This window comes from Sorex fumeus, unplaced genomic scaffold (assembly GCF_029834395.1).
Source record: "Sorex fumeus unplaced genomic scaffold, SorFum_2.1 ptg000048l, whole genome shotgun sequence".
NCBI lineage: Eukaryota > Metazoa > Chordata > Mammalia > Eulipotyphla > Soricidae > Sorex > Sorex fumeus.
This window is the reverse complement of record NW_026606105.1, coordinates 7,117,353-7,136,369: the sequence shown is the minus strand read 5'-3', so window position 1 is coordinate 7,136,369 and position 19,017 is coordinate 7,117,353. Positions and strand designations below refer to the sequence as shown.

The 19,017-nt window shown below is 41.4% G+C and overlaps 1 protein-coding gene across 2 annotated transcripts in view; it reads right to left on the bottom strand.

Annotated features, from left to right (window-relative positions):
- BRAF (B-Raf proto-oncogene, serine/threonine kinase) overlaps positions 1 to 19,017 on the bottom strand; it is a 169,574-nt gene that overhangs the window by 34,008 nt on the left and 116,549 nt on the right. The window contains exons 8-12 of one of the 2 annotated variants that reach the window (XM_056124014.1): positions 15,052 to 15,211; positions 5,555 to 5,591; positions 4,160 to 4,279; positions 1,548 to 1,684; positions 314 to 431 (exon numbers count right to left, since the gene is read on the bottom strand). In XM_056124014.1, the coding sequence (XP_055979989.1) occupies positions 314 to 431; positions 1,548 to 1,684; positions 4,160 to 4,279; positions 5,555 to 5,591; positions 15,052 to 15,211 (572 nt within the window). The remainder of the gene's footprint in view (positions 1 to 313; positions 432 to 1,547; positions 1,685 to 4,159; positions 4,280 to 5,554; positions 5,592 to 15,051; positions 15,212 to 19,017) is intronic. The other variant, XM_056124015.1, reaches the window with a different exon arrangement.

Genomic DNA, 19,017 nt, shown 5'->3' with positions numbered 1-19,017 from the left:
TTTGGATTTTGGGCAACATCCGGCTGTGCTCAGGGCTTACTCCTTTGCTATTTAATTATTACTATTATTTTTTTCTTTTTGGGTCACACCCGGTGATGCGCAGGAGTTACTCCTGGTTCATGCACTCAGGGATTACTCGTGGCGGTGCTCAGGGGACCATATGGGATGCTGAGAATCGAACCTAGGTTGGCGGCGTGCAAGGCAAATGCCCTACCTGCTGTGCTATTGCTCCAGCCCCTCCTTTGCTATTTTAACCACAACTTAAAGATACCCTAGTAGAACTTGGGAGATCATCATCATATTACATACATACCATGCCACTTTCCCTTGAAGACAGTCCCAAATGATCCCGATCCAATTCTTTGTCCCACAGTGATCTGCCCATCAGGAATCTCCCAATCATCACTTGAATCCCTCCTTCCAAGTGTTTTCTGAAAAAAAACAAAACAAAACAAAACAAAAAAAAACAACAAAAAAAAAAAACAGGGTAAAAGTCAAGAAAACAAACAAAAGAGGAAAGCCTCTGATCTGATCTGTGGTGCATAATGATATGCTTTTTTATCTTGATTTTTGGCTTTTCTTTTTGGGTGACACCTAGCGATGCTCAGAGCTTACTCCTTGTTCTGCACTCAGGAATCACTCCTGGCAGTGCTCGGGGGACGATATGGGATGCCTGGGTCAGCTGTGTGCCAGGCAAATGCCCAGCCTACTGCACTATCACTCTGGCCTATTCTCCTATACTTTAAAGGGATATATTCTCTTCACTTAGGGAGAGCGTAAGATACCCTCCAAGAATAAAGAAGTATGATTGCTACACTGAACAACTTAAATTTAAGACCAAAGTTATTATCAGGATAGAAACAACTTAGTAAAATGCAATCTGTTTGGTATAATTTGATATATATTTGGTATATATTACTAGAATCAATAAAACGACCTTTTATTATCTGAAGAATTAGTAGGGGCAGACAAATACTAAATGTGATTATTTTTCACTTCAAAGGCCAAAACTTTAAATATATATGATGACTGCTGATAATTTATCAACTCTTTATTCTACTTCAAGAATGAAGTTTTTTAAAATATCTTATCTAATTCAGAATAAAAAAAAATCTATACTATAATTTTGGTAATTCAACTGTCCAACATATGTTGTTGCCAAAGTTTAGTTTTTAGCATAGATTCATTTTGTAGCAGAATAATTTTCATATAGAAAGGAATGTGATTTGTCAGTTATTTGAAGTCTACCCTTCTAGAACGAACATCTATGCATAACGATGCTTCTTAAAAGATTAACTTACTAGTATTATTCTCAAACTACTGTTAACTGTATCTGAGAACAAAAATCAGTGTAGCGAGAATGTATTTTAAGCAAAAAAACTCTGATCAATTCTTAAAATTACTTGATAATGAAAAATGCACGTCAGGCGCACACACATAATTCTTATAACAAAGAAGTCATGTGCAAAGGAGGGCACCGCCTTTGGTCACAATTTTTTTAAGAGAAGAACTGACAGGTCAAGAGAAGAGGCTTCACGTTCTCTTACCATTCGATTCCTGTCTTCCGAGGATGAGGATGATTTCCTCTCCCGCTGAGGTCCTGGAGATTTCTGCAAAGCTTTCACATTAGTGAGCGAGCCAGGTAAGGAGGCAGGGGGGGTGGCTGACAATCCTGTCGTCGATCCTGTTGTTGAAAGAGAAAAGCATCCATTAAGGGAGGATGGGGCAGGGCAAGTTACTGGGGGCTGGTAGGGGGAAGAGTTACACTTACTTAAATAATACAGCACATTTTCAAATAGCTCATCTTTTGGACAGGACAGGTAAAAAAGGGGCCTGCCTCTTTTGCTGATTAGAACCACATTTTTTAAAAGGACTTTTAGCCAATTAGTAAATTAGCTTTTAATTCTTTTTCTTCAACAGTCAAAACGTATTAAAAAGATGGAAACTCCCAAATGGAAACATACTATAATGGCCTTAATGTGGAAACTATCTGGCTCTGGCTCTTTCACGTTAGTTAATAAAAGACTAAAAATCCTATATATCATAATTCAAAATTAAGAGACATCTGTCAGTTTCAATGGCTCCTTGAGGTTTATGTTACTAAACAATGATTTTTTTGTTTGCATAATAAAAATAATAAAAACAAAGCCCAGCAGGCTTTCCAAGAATTTCTGAAAACTCTGCTTTCAGAAAGTAAGTTCTATGAAGTCTAAAGTAACTACAAATGCAAATATTTTACCAGCTGAGTGAGCCCAGCTGAGCCGACTCTCTGAAAGTAGATTCACTGGGCCAGGCTCCACACCTTTCTGATGCGTACCTTCCCAACTGCTGACTTGAGGGCAAAAATTCTGAATTAAAGCAGGGTAGAATCTGGTTCAGAAGGATTCAAAGCAAGACTCCTAGTGAAATTGAGCACAGACCACTAGGGCTGCAGTGCCAAGGAATATCTGTATATATGTTAACAAAAGTCTTCAAGGATTTAAAAATACTGTTCTCAAAGAGAGGGTGGATAAAGTCATCATCTTTCAAAGGACACGATACCAATTACAATACATAAATCTTAAATCGATGCAAAAAAATTATCAGTAATGGGGCCGGAGCGATTGTATAGTAGGTAGGGTGTTTGCCTTACATGTGGTCGAGCCAAGTTCAATCTCCCACATCCCATATGGTATACAGAGCACTGCCAGGAATTATTAATTCCTGAGTGAACAGAGCCAGAAATAACTCCTGAATATCGCTGGGTGAGACTCCTCCTCCCCCCGCAAAATCTATCAGTACTATGTCAGATGCTATCAACTGAAATTTTTATCATTCCATGGGCAATTTTCCAAAAAAAATGGTATCCAGTGTAGAGAACAATCTGTGCTCTATCTTTCCCGATAACTCAATCTCATAAAGCTCTGACTACTTGGTGAGGTTTTTTGGCTTTGATTCGCTCAGTACCACATGGCATTACTCTGATTACACCACCGGGTACTGTGTGACTCCTGGTCCATGCTAGGGATTTCCTGAGAAACAATTGGGCTGAGAGAGCCAAAATCTGAACCACCACTATCACTGTTTAGAGTAAGGGACAACAATTAACTAGCAAGAGCCAGTAAACAAAATTCTTTCAAAATATTTGTTAAGATGCCTACCTCCATTTTTACTTAAAAATAAAAACAGTCAGGGCCAGAGGGATGGTACAGCAGGTAAGCCACTTGCCTTGCAGATGACCAATCCTGGTTTGATCACTGGGCCCACTCATGGTCATACCTGAGCACTGCTGGTGTGGCCCCCAAACAAAAAATAAATAAAAATAAAGAATTTAATCTAATCACCAATAATTTAATCACTAATAAAACTATGCAAGATGAAGTGGGAGAATGAAATTACACAGCTAATGTTTTTCTTGTGTTAGGGCAGGAGCAAAAGCATAAAACTCAACTCTTAAGTATGCTAACATATGTAAAACATTCATCTTTTTAAAAAGCTCCCTACCTTTATGTTTGTATTTGGGCCACACCTGCAATGCTCAGGGGTTACTCCTGGCTCTGCACTCAGAATTACTCCTGACGGTGCCTGGGGGACCATATGGGATGCCGGGGATCAAAACAGGGTCAGCCACATACAACACACAAGGCACCCCTGTACTAAGGCTCCGGCCCCTTAAAGCTCCCTATTTTTTTTTAGTACAAATAAGACACACCCTACATTAAGAATACAACACTGCTGACATTATAGGAAAGGCCAAAGTCTAGTAAAATCTCGTAAATAGGGATTTCCATTTTATTTTTTTATAGTTTTAAAATCAAAAAGGATAATTCTAGTAATAAGATTATCACCAAAATGAACTGAAATTAAAAGGAATTCGGGAGGGATGAAATTCCCCCTCTCCCCCACCCTCCACCCCCCATTACTGCCACCCACTGATTTTTGGAAGTCACCAAGCCCCCAAATGACAATGTCAGCCCAGAATGTTCTTGCTTTTCAAACGTCAGGACAGACAGCATACAGTGCTCGAGAGAGGCGCAGGCAGAGCGGAGCAGCCAGGCCAAGCAGACACGGAGAGGGGACTCTCACACTCACAAGCACGCTGTGAGGGTGAGCACAGGCTCTGCCGGGAGTTTAGACTGAGTTTGGTTGGGGTGAAAACAAGAAAGAAGAGCCCAACTACCTCTGAACACTGGGCCAGGCTCAAAATCAAACACTATTTCACTGGGGACAGAATGGAGGAGGGGGCTGGGAGTCCGGGATTGGTATTTCCGAAGACAGCGCATCAGCTGGTTCAAAGGGGCTGTTAGAAGAGAAAGAGAGGGGCAGGCAGACACAGGAAGACAGACACACAGAAGAAATGAAAGAAGTCATGGGAATAAATAAATGAGTCGAAGCCTCATTAAGCTTCATAAAACAGCTCTGGATGTTTTAAAAATACGCTCAGTTTCATAAAATCCCAGTTAAGTTCTTTAAATGACTCATAAGAAGGACACGAAATGCCACTTGATTTCAGTACTAAGCAGGCAGCTTTTACAACTAAATTAACTCTGTGATGCTAACATGATGGCAACATTTAAATGCTGGATGCATCGGGCAGAATTATCCAAAGCCACAGCTATTACGACATATGCAAGTCAAACTGGCAGCAACAGTAACGGTGGGCTCATGGAATAACAAACAAACAAAAGAAATCTTTAAACACTATGTGCTCTAGTAAGGACTAAGGCCACAGTACATCATGCAGGGCTGTCATTATTCTCATAGCTCCTTATGTATTTAGCGACAGAACAAAAATGATTTCTACAGTGTTTATTAAAAAGAAATCTTCGAGTGGGCCTTAGGTATTCTAACGCTAGAGACCCACTCTAACTAAGGCACGCGAGTACCATGGGTCTTCTTACTAGGCTGAGGAAAAGGAAAGTAAGAGGGCCACCTGGAAGATAAACTTCAAGGTACTTTTCAAGTGCCCTCTCTCAGAAATTACATACAGGGCAAATTCTAATCTGAGAACTGGTTTCCTAAGCAGCGTTTTCTTATCATCCCAATTTTCATCGGCATCAGATGAAAACTCTGGGTGGCCATTTGATTAAAGGTACATGAAAACCCTTCTAGAAGGCCGAAGGGAAGTGGCTGACAAGGTCTGTCAAGCTGAAAAGTTGTGACAGACGATTCTAGGGCTTCTCTCTCAAAGAATTACTTAGAAATTTCAAGTTTTAACTGACTCCAAGCCGAATCTTTAATTATCACTGGAGCTCCCAGAGGTAATTTAGTGTCTTCAGCTTTGGAGATGGTTAGGAATTAATAAAGTGGGTAAAATAATTAAGGATCCTACCAGGATAACACTTGAAAATTGTAGATTAAACACTGAAGATTCCCTTTCTCCCTACTCATGTGATAAATTAAAGCTCTATTAGACCTCGATGTTTTAAGTAGTAAAAAAGAACACAAAACTTGAGTCTTCTCTAGACATTTTTCTCTGTGTCTGTGTTTCATGAAAGAAGCAAATATAAAGGAAACAAGCAGCAAAGCAATTGCATTTCCCCCCTTTTTTTTTTAAATTAAAATCACTACTTACCTCCATCACTACGAAACCCTTGGTCTCTAATCAAGTCCTACAAATAAACAGTAATGCATATTTATTCAAAGCATATGGTATGAAGGTAGTTAACAATGAAATTTCCATTAAGCATTAATAAACATAAAAGTAAATTCAAAATAATACCTGTCTTACAATTACTGCACAAGAGAGTATGGAACATGAGTGAACATGATGAAATAAAAATTCAGAAGCACTTGCCAACCTAACCCTATATGGAAGAGATTATTAGTCCTGATCAAATGGTGCAATCCAATTCACGTCATATGATAACCTATGCGGTATCAATTCTTTAAAAAAAAAAAACCACAACAACAACAACAAAAAAATACCCAAAAAAACCCATCATTCTACTGGCACATATTAAGAGCCATAAAATGTTCATACCCTTTGATCCTGTAATTCCAATTCTGGGAATTTTCCCTAAGGAAATAATTCAGAGAAAAAATATCATGCACAAAGATGTTTAGTGTAGCATTATCACCATAGTAAAAAAATCAGAAATAATCTCCCTATTATAGATATACTGACATACTGGTTAACGAAATTATGATATTGATTTAGTAAGCATTGTGCTAAACTAAAACAATGACGAGGTTTGAATTATAAAATGTTTACAATACAATAAAAGAATACAATTAAATGCACATTGATTGGAATAATAAAAACACGAATGCATCAGGACACACTAGTAGGGGAAAAAAAACAACCAACAAAGGTTTTGTTGAACTGTGTCACTGTTACTAAAATATAGCTTTGTGCTGCTGAGATGTACAGCTGGTAAGGTGCTTGCAGTGAGTCGGGTTCGAGCCCCAACACTGTGTATGTCCTGAGCACCACCAGCAGTGATCCTTGATATCAGGAGTAGGTCCTGAGCATGGCTAGGTGCTGCTCAAAAGACTAAAAAAGAAAAAAAATTGTTTAAAAGGAAAGAAATCCATATAGCTTTTTACTCCAATGCTGTGAGTGGGAAAGAGTCTATTGCTGAGTGAGCATTTTATTTTACTTTATTTTATTTTGTTGTTACTGTGTCTGGCATATCGAATACTCTCGGGAGCTTGCCGGGCTCTCCGAGAGGGGCGGAGGAATCGAACTCGGGTCGGCCATGTTGGCTGCGTGAAAGGCAAACGCCCTACCCGCTGTGCTATCGCTCCAATTTGCTTTTTGGGTCACACCTGGCATTGCACAGGGGTTACTCCTGGCTCTGCACTCAGGAATCACTCCTGGCGGTGCTCAGGGGACCATATGGGATGGGATGCTGGGACTCAAACCTGGGTCAGTTGTGTACAAGGCAAACACCCTACCTGCTGTGCTATCACACCAGCAACCCCCCGCCCTCCATTTTTTCTGACTGAGCATTTTAGACCTCTAAAGGTAGCACTTTATCATCACTTTACTCAGTGCAACTTTAATAAAGATGGAACAGTCCCAAATGTCTCGAACTAGGCTCTTGATAATTAGGCAATTTTTTAACTAGAGGCTAAAACAAAAACCGTAAATTCTTTACAGCTGTATTTATATCATGTCTGATACATTACATAAAGCCTTCAGGGTTTTCGGCAGAATCATCAATATGCATATGGCTGCAAACAAGGTACTATGTTTGCTACCAATAAATTTAAAATCCTAGTAGTTTAACTAACCTTCTGAGTTCCTCAGATCCTACAATCTAAGAGGAAGTGAGACACACACACACACACACACACACACACACACACACACCCCAACAGAAAAACAGCAGCTGAAGAAAACAATAAAAAGACTGGGAGGTAGCTCATAGGATCCCAAGTTTCATGCCAGGCAGGGACCACCGTGCTCCCCTGAGCACTGCAGGGAGCAAACTACAAACGCTCTATGGGGAGTAAGCACCAAGTACTACCCAAAACCAAAACCAAACAACAACAACAAAAACAAACGAACAAACAAACAAACAAAAAAGAAAACAAGGAAAGATGTCAAAACTGCCCAGGCAAATGTCAAAGAAATGATAAGGATGAACATATTTCTTAGTGCTACACAAATTAAAAAGGGCAAAAACCTGCAGGACTGTTTGAAGAGATGGCTAACAAGCTGGGGCTTGGAGCATAAATAGGGGTTTTGTTAAGAAAGAGGCTCACTAGACAGAAACACAAGACAGGGCTGGGAACACAGGAAAGGGGATAAGACACTTGCCTTGCATGCAGCTGAGCCCCGGCACTGACCCCTAAGCCTTACATAGCCGCTGTGTTTGGTGTAGCCCAACGGTCCCTCAAGCATACAAAAGTCAACAAGCTAAATGCAGAAACGCCATCTCCCCTACTCTATGTCTCCACACTTACAGCCACCACCTTTACTGACCATCTCCCCGCTGGTGCTGGGGCACCCGAGCCACATCGAGCAGTGCCGGGGCCAAACCCCGGCTCCTGCGCATGCCAGGCTCGTGCTTCAGTATCTGAGTGTCTCCCCAAACACCCTTCATTTTGAAATTTCAGATTTACTGTTCGCTGGCTTGGGGGCCACAGCTGGCAGTGCTCAGGAACCACGTGGCCCAGGAGCCGGGGCCTGTGCACGGCCGCAGGCCGCAGCCACGTGACACCTCTTTGGCCCCTTGCTCTGTTTCAACAGGATCATGGAGGAGTCTAATACCATTTCAAACCTTTCCCAAGCTTCCTAGTTTCTTTCTTTTTGGGGGGTTGGGTGGGATGCAGACCATGCCAGGTGGTCCACTTCCAGCTCAGTGGACCATATGAAGCTGGGACTCGAACCCAGGGCTCTACTCAAGCACTTTGAGCCATATCTTCGGCTCAGAGTCCTCCTCTTCCCCTTTCGCATGACAGAGAAAACAACCCGTCTAGAGAACCTTTTGTCCTTATCTGTGATACCAGGGTGATTATTATATCTTCTGAACTCTTACCACGGGGCAGGTAAAACAAGCATTTTCAAACCACTACAAGAGACAGACATGAAATTGTTTGCTCAAGGTCGTGCAGCCTGCAAAGAGCCGCAGAGGGAGCAATGTCCGCCTTCAATTCCTCCGGGTCTCCGTGGAACTTCCACAACATCAATCACTCATTATTTCAACCTCTCCACTGGCTTCTCTCCTCCAAGTGAAAAACATGCTGAGGGCTTGTGTTAAAGACCGAGTTCCTCTGCCTGCTTCAGTGACCCCCCTGGCTATTCCTCTTCGATCTCGTTCTGGTGGCATGAGACCCTCACCCACAGAATGAGGGTGCTCCCCACTCAGCTCCACCCAGCCCCCTCGTCATCTGTCAGAGCTCAAAACGGACTCTCACATCTCAGTCTGCCTTGCTCCTCTCCACTGACCTTTAAAAACCGCTTTCAATGACGCCCAAATGAGCTGTGAATGGACAAGCCAACAGGGATTGCCAGTCCTCATTTCAGCTGTGTTTTAGGACAAATGACAACCTTCAGTCTCTCGAAATCCCTTTTGTACCTTTGGTTTCTGCAACACTACTTTCTCTCACGTCTCTGAAGTGGGCTTTAGAAAAGGGAATCCTAAAAGAAATGTTCATGGGGCAGGGGGTGGGGAGCTTTCTGCCTGCTTTAAATTTTACATATACTGTGAACTGTATTCAATTGCTTCTAGATTTCCAACAGCAAAAATACAGGGGTGTGTCCACAGACATCTTAAAGTCATTTAGTTCCAAAATAAAAATGATGATCATTATGTTCTGATTTTTATTTTGGGCCACACCTGGCCGTGCTCAGGGGGCTACATGTGGTGCCAAGGATTTGAACCAGGATGCAAGTCAAGCACCATAACCCTTGTCCTATCTTTCTAGTCCCTGGGAGATTGGATTAAAAACTGGATTGGATTAAAAACTGGGGGCGGTGGGAAGGGAGCAAAGCCAGCAGTGGTTAGGGGTTATTCTGACTCAGAGCTCAGTGCTCCTGGCAGTGGGTAGGGGACATGCAGTGCGGGGGATCAAACCTGAGGCCTCGTCATACAAAGCGTGTGCTCCAGCCCGGTGAGTTATATTTCTAGTCCATGAAAGTTAGCATAATTTATTTCTAAAAATCCTATCTACTTCATTTGGTATTTCCTATGGGGTGAGGGGGATGAGGGGTTGGGTCATACTAAGCCTTGCTCAGGGCTTAGTTCTGGTTCTACGCTCAAGGATCACTCCTGCTCAGGGGACCTTATGAGGTGCTGGGGACAGAACCACGGTCTGCCACATGCGAGGCAAGGAAGTGTCTTACCCCTGTACTACCTCTTCAGTACTAAAAAAGGGAATAAACACTATCCCTTCAATGAAGACACCGAGGTCTTCTCTACTTCTTCAGCCTTTCCCTCTAGACTCCTCTACTGCGGGCAACGGAGGCAGAGCGTAAGAAAGGCCGTCTTGGGGGCCAGAGCGATAGTACAGTGGGGAGGGTGTTTGCCTTGCAGTCGACCCGGCATCCCATATGGTCCCCCGAGCACCCCCAGGAGTAATTCCTGAGTGCAGAGCCAAGAGTAACCCCGAGCATCGCTGGGGTGTGACCTGAAAAGCAAAGCAAAACAAAAAACAACAAAGAAAAAAAAAGAGAGAAAGAAAAAAGAAAGGCCGACCAGGTTTTATGCTCTTGTCAATACTTTACCAACTGTATGAGTTTCCCATTTTTCTAGAATTTTCCTAACCGCAAATTCAAAATAATATTAGTATTTGACCCATGGGTGTTTATGAGGATGGAAATAGGAAATTTATCTGAGGTACTGTGCATAGTACCAGGTGCACAGCAAGTACTCCTCAAGAGCAGCCATTTTCATCATTCCTGCCTTGACAACCTAATCTTTAATTAAATAGATTTTTCAAAAATAGAGAATCCATGACTTTCTGTCCTACTCCTTGTCTCCTCTCGAGACCCACGAATACTACACAATGCCATCCGCAGAGCTTCTCAAGATCTCCTGAACGCCCACACAGTACCCCAGGGGAAGGTACTTCCGGGTCAGTGTGCTCATTATTTCCTCAGCCAATGCCCTTCATTCCTCAACCCAGCTCCTGATATATTTAATGAACTCCTACTCTTTCATCTTTTATTAATATTGGTGAAATGTTGCCCCTTCTCTACTAAATATTCCTAGATTCTATCAGGTAGAGTTTTATCATCCCATAAAATGATGACTATATACATATATGTTTTTGTTTTGCTTTTGGGCCACACCTAGTGGTTTGAACTAGATTGAACCTAGGTCAGTCACGGGCAAGGTAAGCGCCTTACCCAGCTGTACTATCACATCTCTTTACTATGTATTTTTGTGAGTGTTTTTATGGCTGACTAGACTGACATATCTGAAGGAAACATCATCTATTAATTCATCCGTAATTCTCAAATGCCTGTTCTGGTGCCTTTCCCAAAAGTCAATATTAAAATCTTGTTTACTCAAATAATAATGACTGAAATAGAATGAAGTAAATGATAAAAATTAAATGAAAATACTAATGCCTCTTAGTGTCATTAGAAGTCATCAAAAATTTCAGAAGAAGGGGAGATAGGATGAGGTGTGAAAAATGATTCTACTGGCAGTACAAAGAATGGAAATGATAGCAGGAAATCAGTGATGGGAAATACACACAGGAGATTATTAAGTTCAAGTGAAAAAGCAGCAACTCAAGTAACAGTGGTGACAAGAACAAACTTGAAATACACATCAAAGCAAAAAAGATGGTGGTAAGCAACACTTGACTATTTGGTAACAGGAGAGGTTGGAAGGATTATGAAATAAACATGACATAAGTCCAACAGATTAAGAAAACACTAATACAGGGATATATTCTAAAAGGATGAAAATTACAGTTTTGGACACACCAAGAATAAACATAACGCAGAAATATGCTTTTGTTTCCTATTTCACAACCTCTTATTTCTGAATTTTCTTCCTCTACTAATTTCTTAATACTCAAGTCTAGCTAGCTAGAGGACTTTTTAGTTGAAGAAAATTGATATTAGGAAAACACTACTAAAATGAACCCCTTATAAAAAAAAAGTGGTTTTTAAAAAATTTTTTTTTTAATTTTCTATAGTACAGGTGTCTCTTTATTTCTAAACAAACACCTCTCATGCCATGAATTCATAGGGAATGTGCTGCAGCAGCTCAGGCTCCTTTCCCTTGGTTCTTACAAAGTGTGCTTCTCTGGGTGGAGCACACTGGCGCTACAGTTGAACCCAAGTCCCTTTTTCTTTGGCTTCCTTCTTTTTTGGATCATTTTCCTTCACCCCTTTCAGGAAGCTGTCTCCACTTTTAGAGTGCTTAATATGCTCAATGCGGACATTAATCCTCTTGGCCAGAATCTTGCCCTTGACTTGTTTGTAAACGACAATGCCAACAGCATTCTGGGTAACATTGTAGACTCTTCCAGTTTGGCCATGATAACAGTTGAGGGGCATTCCTTTTTGGACAGTGCCCATTCCCTTTATGCCTACGATACCACCTTTCTCGTATATACGCATGTATGTGGCCAAAGGAACAAGTCCATGTTTTCTGAAAGGTCTAGAGAACATATAAGCGGGTTCCCCTCCGCTTTCCCTTTGTGTTGGTCATTTTTGCAATTTACTGGGCGCTGAAGGTTCCGGCCGAAAGGCCTCTTATAAAAAAGTTTCACAGAAAAAAAAGCAGGAAGAAAGTTTGATTGGAAAACTTATGTTGAAAAATGAAATTCAGGCCTCGCGAGAAAACTCAAAGGGCTCCAGTGCGTGCTTTGCATGCAGGAGGCTTGGGCTCAATCTGGCACCATGGGTCCTCTGAGACCACAGCACCACACTGGGAGGGTCCCGCAGCAAAACACAAAGAAATTTAACAGTTTATTATTTCCTTTTATATTCAACAAAGTTTATACTGTTATTTCAATAACATGCAAGCTTCCTGAATAAACAAAGGACCAAGTTTGTCATAATTCAAACTGAAAATTCTTAATTTTATCTTTTTACAGCACAATAGTTATTATTTTAACTAAAATTTTAGAGGGCTCCAATTTCCTCAAAGGTTTCTAACAATCCATTTGCATTAAATCATTTTAAGCTGAAGAGCCTATTAAATATATTCTCATCCTGGTGGGTTTTCTCTCTTCTAGGGGCTGGAGTGATAGCATAGTGGGTAGGGCATTTGCCTTGCACGCGGCCGACCTGGCAGTCCCAGGTTCAATTCCTCCGTCCCTCTTGGAGAGCCCAGAAGCTACCGAGAGTATTTTGCCCGCATGGCAAAGCCTGGCAAGCTACCCATGACGTATTTGATATGCCAAAAACACAGTAACAAGTGTCACAATGGAGATATTACTGGGCCCACTTGAGCAAATTGATGAGCAATGGGAGGACAGTGACAGTGACAGATTGCTAACAGGAGGAATTTAATTCTAATGTATTCTTATCTTTCAATGGCTTCAGATTATTTAAGTATTTCTCCCAAGTCATTCATTATTCACTATCTTCACTAAACTCTTATAATCTCTCTTTTTTGGGGGGTTGGATGGGAATCTGGACCACACCCAGCAGCGCTGAGAACTATACCTAGCTCTTCTCATACATGGCTCTGGGAAATTAAATTGGGGGTCAGTCGCACGCAAGGCAAACTTCTTAACTTCTGTATTACGCTTTGGTCCATCTTTTTTGGGGGGGGGGGCAGTTTTGCAATCAATTTGCATTGTTTTCATTGAAATGTTGGACTTTTTGGGGGAAGGTTGGGGCTGGTTGGGGAGGGTCAATCAGCAGTGCTCAGGGGACTGAACCCAGGACAGCTGCATACAAGGCAGGCATTTTATGCACTGTACTATCTCTTTAGCCCCTAAATGTTGGATTGTGGCTTAATGAAAGTTGGTATAAAACGGAGGACATCTGACTGGGTTCTACCATGAAAGCAATCTGCTCATTACCAAATATTTTCCTGTGAAGACTCGCTTCTCTTCCCTCATGAACCTTCTACCTCTGAGATAGAGGGGCTGCATGTGTAATGAATGAGAACAAACCCTTGCACCAATACGTACATCAACTCACTAACCCAGTACCCGATTCATATGGGAAACAATTTTTTGCTTTCTGATTATGGTCAGAATGTGGCTGGTACTAGCAACTCAAGGGGCCATGTAGTGCCAGGGATTGAATTTGGGATTAGCACTTGAACGTCATCCTTGGCTTTGAGGTTCTGGTTTTCCTTTAAAAATAATTACTTTCTGAGAAGTAAACTTGGTCAGTTTTCTCAGTTTTGCTGCTTATCACATTTTAAGGATAAGTATGCTCACTCTTCAACAATCAAATCCTGATAGAAATGACACCTAAATCCAAGGTCAGGATTGTTGAGGTGCCACAATGCAGACAGCAATGGCCTTTTATTCTCATCTGCAATGGACAATGACTTCATTACGCAATCTTCTGAATAACCCACTCTTCCCGTTCTTCTTGTCTCTATTGGGAAAGGCAAAATACGTTCTATGCTCTAGGTTTTTATGGGAATACGGCCACAACCATTTGTCATGAATGTGTTATCTATGACAATGACAGAGTTTAACACTGTCACTAGATGCCAGGGAGAAGGCTCACAGGGCTAGAATACCCACTCTGCATGCAGGAGTCAGTCCTGGATGGGATCCTTAGCACATCAGGTTCCCTGGAGCACTCTGAGGAAAAACTCCTGAGTGGTTAGCCAGGAGGAGTCCATGGGCATTGCCCGATGGGATTCAAGAGCCATGAAAATAAGAACAACAAGAAAAATACTAATAAATATTGTCATTAGAGATCTAATATTTACTACCTGGCTCTTTAAGGAAGAGTTTGTTAAACCCTGATCTAAATTATGTATCTTCTAAAGTCCTTTAATTTCCTGGTAACTTTTTATGTGTTTAGTTCGAAGATAGATGCTGAGGCAACTTTCTAGAGTGATTTCTGCTGTGCTAGTTAGCCTAATTAAAGAAATGACACTAGCACGAATTACAGTATAGAAAATGTACTGGAGAGGGGCCAAGAGAGACCCACCAGAAGGGGCGGAAATGGCTCAAGAGATGAAGACAGTATGTATGTTGGCAGACCAGAGAAGATGCATTTTAAACAAAGAATGATTAAAACCTAATGGTAAATGACATATAAAGAACCAACTGAAATTCAAGATACGCCATAAAGAAAAAACAGAACTGCATGTTTAAGCAAATAAAAAAAGGAAAAGGTAGCTTTAAGGCTAATTCAACATACTGTTAGAAATCAATACTTCAAGTGGATTTAAATAGAAATTTGCAACTATATCTTCATTTTTTCCTTATCCTAAATTAACAAAGACTTTTGTAGAGATGTTCTGAAGGAAAAAAAATCAGAGTAACTCAATAATTTTACAAAAATATTTAAAGCCCAGGGAAAATGAAAAAGATTCTGTGAAGATATTCAAGAAAAGCCTGTCACTTACAAAAACTGTGAAAAGTCAAAGACAGTATTTCTGCTCTATAGTTTCTTTGTAAAAGGAAGGTTTAAACGACAGCTGAGAATGTTTGAGCTTGAAGAGCGTAGATACTCACATCGATATTGACAGGCTCGATTGTGTTGATGTGCACATTTGGAGCTGACGAGGACCGGTCTCGCTGTCCAAACTGGTTCCGATGATCTTCATCTGCTGGTCGGAAAGGCTGTGGGATTGGAATGGATTTTGAAGGAGATGGACTGGTGAGAATTTGGGGCCTGGAAAAATCAAGTAATTGGAAGATAAGATTCAGATATTTATAGAGATATTTATAAAGGTAATATTTAAAAAATTGGTAATAAAAAGATTTTCTTATTTTCTTATTTTTTGCTTTTTGGGTTACACCTGGCATTTCACAGAGGTTACTCCTGGCTCATGCACTCAGGAATTACTCTTGGGGGTGCTTGGGGGAACATATGGGATGCTGGGAATTGAACCCAGGTTGGCTGTGTGCAAGGCACACACCCTACCCGCTGTGCTATTGCTCCAGCCCTGATTTTCTTATTTCAAAATTCTTAAATAAAATCTTACAAGAGGCTCTTCAAGCCTATGTTCTCCGTGAACCCATATCTCCCTTTCCTGTCTCGATGTTGCTCTGTCTGCCTATTCCACTCTAGATAATCTGTATTCTCTCGCGAATGTGTACTTCTCTCTCCCCTCACATCTTTCTAAATAAGTTTTAATAAAACCTACCTCACTTCATTAAAACAAAAAATCTGACAAGCATTAGAAAAGAACAATCCAATCTTTTGAAATTAAAAAAAATGAATATAGGCGTACAGCTAAAACAGTTAAACCTGCTTTGCTTAGGCCCATCTTCCAGGGACTATCAATAGTAAGATTGATCTCTTCCATCGTTCCCTCTTGAAAAAACCAAAACCAAAAACTACAATATCTGTAAGTGCTGATAAATTATCTCCAGTTAATCAGAAGAAACTCTGGGGCTGGGAGACAGTGGAGTGGTTAGTATGCACACCAGGCACGTGCCCAGTCTGGCAGCATATGGTGCCCACTCCCCAGCACTGCAGGGTGAAGCCCTAGACCCTCCCCTGCTATTGTTGGAAGGGCCCTGGCCAGCAGCATGCATCATGGGCTGGCTGACAAGGGCCTCAGTGTGTGTGTGTGTGTGTGTGTGTATGTGTGGGGGAAGGCACCGAGCCTCTGAGACACAGTTTGAGAGAAGAAAAGATAAGGGAGGGAAGGGGAGGGGAGGAGAGTGGAGAGGGAAGGAAAGGGGAGGAGAGAAGGAAGGAAGGAGGGGAAAAGAGGGAAGGAGGGAGGAGAGGAGAGGAGAGGAGAGGAGAGGAGAGGAGAGGAGAGGGGAGGGGAGGAGAGGGGAGGAGAGGGGAGGCGAAGGGAGGGAGAAGAAAAAAACTAATTCCTTAAAGGTATACAAAATTCTTAAAAATGAAATCTGCCATTTATTTCAAATTTTGTTATTATTTCCTGACAGCTGAAGTTACTACAGTTACGAAACAATGGCATTTTCAAATGGAACGTTTTAAGAATGTCTCTCTATTTTGAGAACACACATGCATGAGGTATATCTTGTAAGATACACCTGTACCTACTGTCTAATAAAAAAGGTCGAATGAAAATCCTGAATGATAGTAAAAGATCACTTCCATATTAAAAAGTTGATCTTAAGAGTTATCAGTCTTTCATATTTTGAAAAGTTTATAATACTCAATAACTTATGCAAGGTACATAGGAGAAGCACTGGAATGATAGTACAGAGGGTAAGGTACATGCCCTGCACATAGCCGACCTGGGTTCAAACCCAGGCCCCCATATGGTTCCTTCAAGCCCTTCCAGAAGAGATCCCTGAGTGCAGAACCAGGAGTAAGCCACAAGCACCACTGGGTGTGGCCCAAACTCCCCAAGCTTCCAAAATGATATAAAGGAGGAACATCTATAATGTATAATGCAGATTTCTTTGTAAAGACTGCTTTCCAATGAAACTATTAAAATGAGCGACTTATTTTGGCTCCACAGATAATGAGGTATTTGATCTCTCTGTCTGTCTGTCTGTCTGTCTCTCACTGGTCCTGAGAAATTGCTCTCGTGTTTGGGGCTAAGCAGAGACCAGTGTTGAGAGGGCCTTTGCTCAGGGAGCTGTGGTGGTCTCAGTGACCCTCACCAGCACCAAAGAACAACTCCAGGCTAACAGTCCCTTTTCACAAACGGGGGAGCCAGCTTTTTATTCCACTGAGTCTGTAACTAATCAGCATTATTATTGATTATAAGGCAAGGACAGAGAGACACTGATGATGCGGAGGGAATCTGGGAATACTGGTGGAGGGGGCGGACACTGGTGGAGGGACTGGTGTTGAACTGTTGTTTGCCTAAAATGCAACTATTAGTAAATTTGTGAATCATGACTATTAACAAAAATTGAAAAGGAAAAAGGAATATACTGCTAAGGGAATCAGATTTTATGAAAAGCAAAATGGAAGAAAACAGAGTGAAAAAGTAATAGATAAAGGTCTGAAACTCAAGAGAAGCCTGTGAAAGAGACTGTGAGGAAAGCACGCTGCCGGAACGTGGCCCAGGCTCCTCAGTGTTAGTGACTGAGAGCACACCCAGCCCCATGAGAATTAAAGGTAAGCCTGGTGCAACTGGATGCTATTTAAACTTATCATGCTCCACTGATCCTTTTTATTTTTTATTCCTTCTGGTTACTGAGAAACTTTTCGCTTGTTTATTTTTGCTTTAAGCAGTTGTATATATGTACACACACACACACACACACACACGCACATCTCCTTTGCTCAGGGAAGTAAAAATTGTGAAAGTGAAAATTATGGGTGGTGGTGGTTGCCTTTTCAGATGAAGATTTTGTTTACGAGAAGGGAAGAGGGAAAAGGGCAGGAAGATGCTCTCTTGAGCAGGCAGTCCAAGTTTTGGAAAGTGCACTGACATTAAAAATAAAAGATTATAGGCTGATAGTCTAAGAAGTAACAACACACTTTGTTAGGGCTTAAAATTGGAAAGTTTAAATGAACTACAGCAGTATAGGACAGTCTAATGAATGCATCTGATCTGTTATGGGTAGCAATAAGTAACGGAACTCATTATTGCTGAAATAAAAAGTGCGTAACAAACCAGAAATATGTATAGCAAAAAGGCTGGTCCAGACATAAGCGAACAAAACCCTGGGCTGACTCTGAGCAGTCGCCTACCACATAAAAGCAGAAAGGCCCACTCAGACAGTGGCCATCTGATGCCATCCAGGAAGGGGAGACATCCTCAAAGTCAACTTAGCGTGACCGGAGGGAGGGCATGTTCAACAGTTCCAATTAGTATAGCCTGATTATAATTAAACTTTTGAACTGCCTCTTAACCCCACAATGAACTCAATTTTTGAATCAGAAATTGGTTTCTCATGAGTATTTTCCAACAGTGAAGTTGTGGTCTACCCAACACAAGAAGTGTGGTTCACACAACAGGTGCATTTCTTACTAAAAGGAGTCATTTGCATTTTGACTTAATCTGCTGATACAAGTCAAAGTAAACCGGCATATCCCTAACACTCACCTTTTCTTGGGGACTAAAAGAACTGTTTCTGTACCAGGTGACCCTAACCCCGGCAGTTTGTACCTTGTGTAATATGCTGGAGGCGGCCAGTGATCTGCCTCTTCTCCCGATAAACCCTCTAGCTTTCTGCCTTTCTATAAGACAGCAGCAAAAAAAAATGAACAGAATTTTGCCTCTAATACACTTTAGCACATTACCAGTTTAGATGGTATTTTTAACCCGAAATATTAAAAACTTTGGAGCCAGAGTTGAAGCAGTAGTACAACGGGTAAAGCATTTGCTATGCATGTGGCCAACCCGTGTTGGATCACTGGCACCCCGAATAGTCCTCTGAGCCTGCCAGGAGTGATCCCTGGGCATAGAGCCGGGAGTAACCCGAATATGGCTGTGTGAGGCCTCAAAACAAACAAAAAAAAACAACATTTAAATATTTTTTGAAGCAAAATAACTATCTTATTCAACAATATTAAAATTTTAAATGCATTTC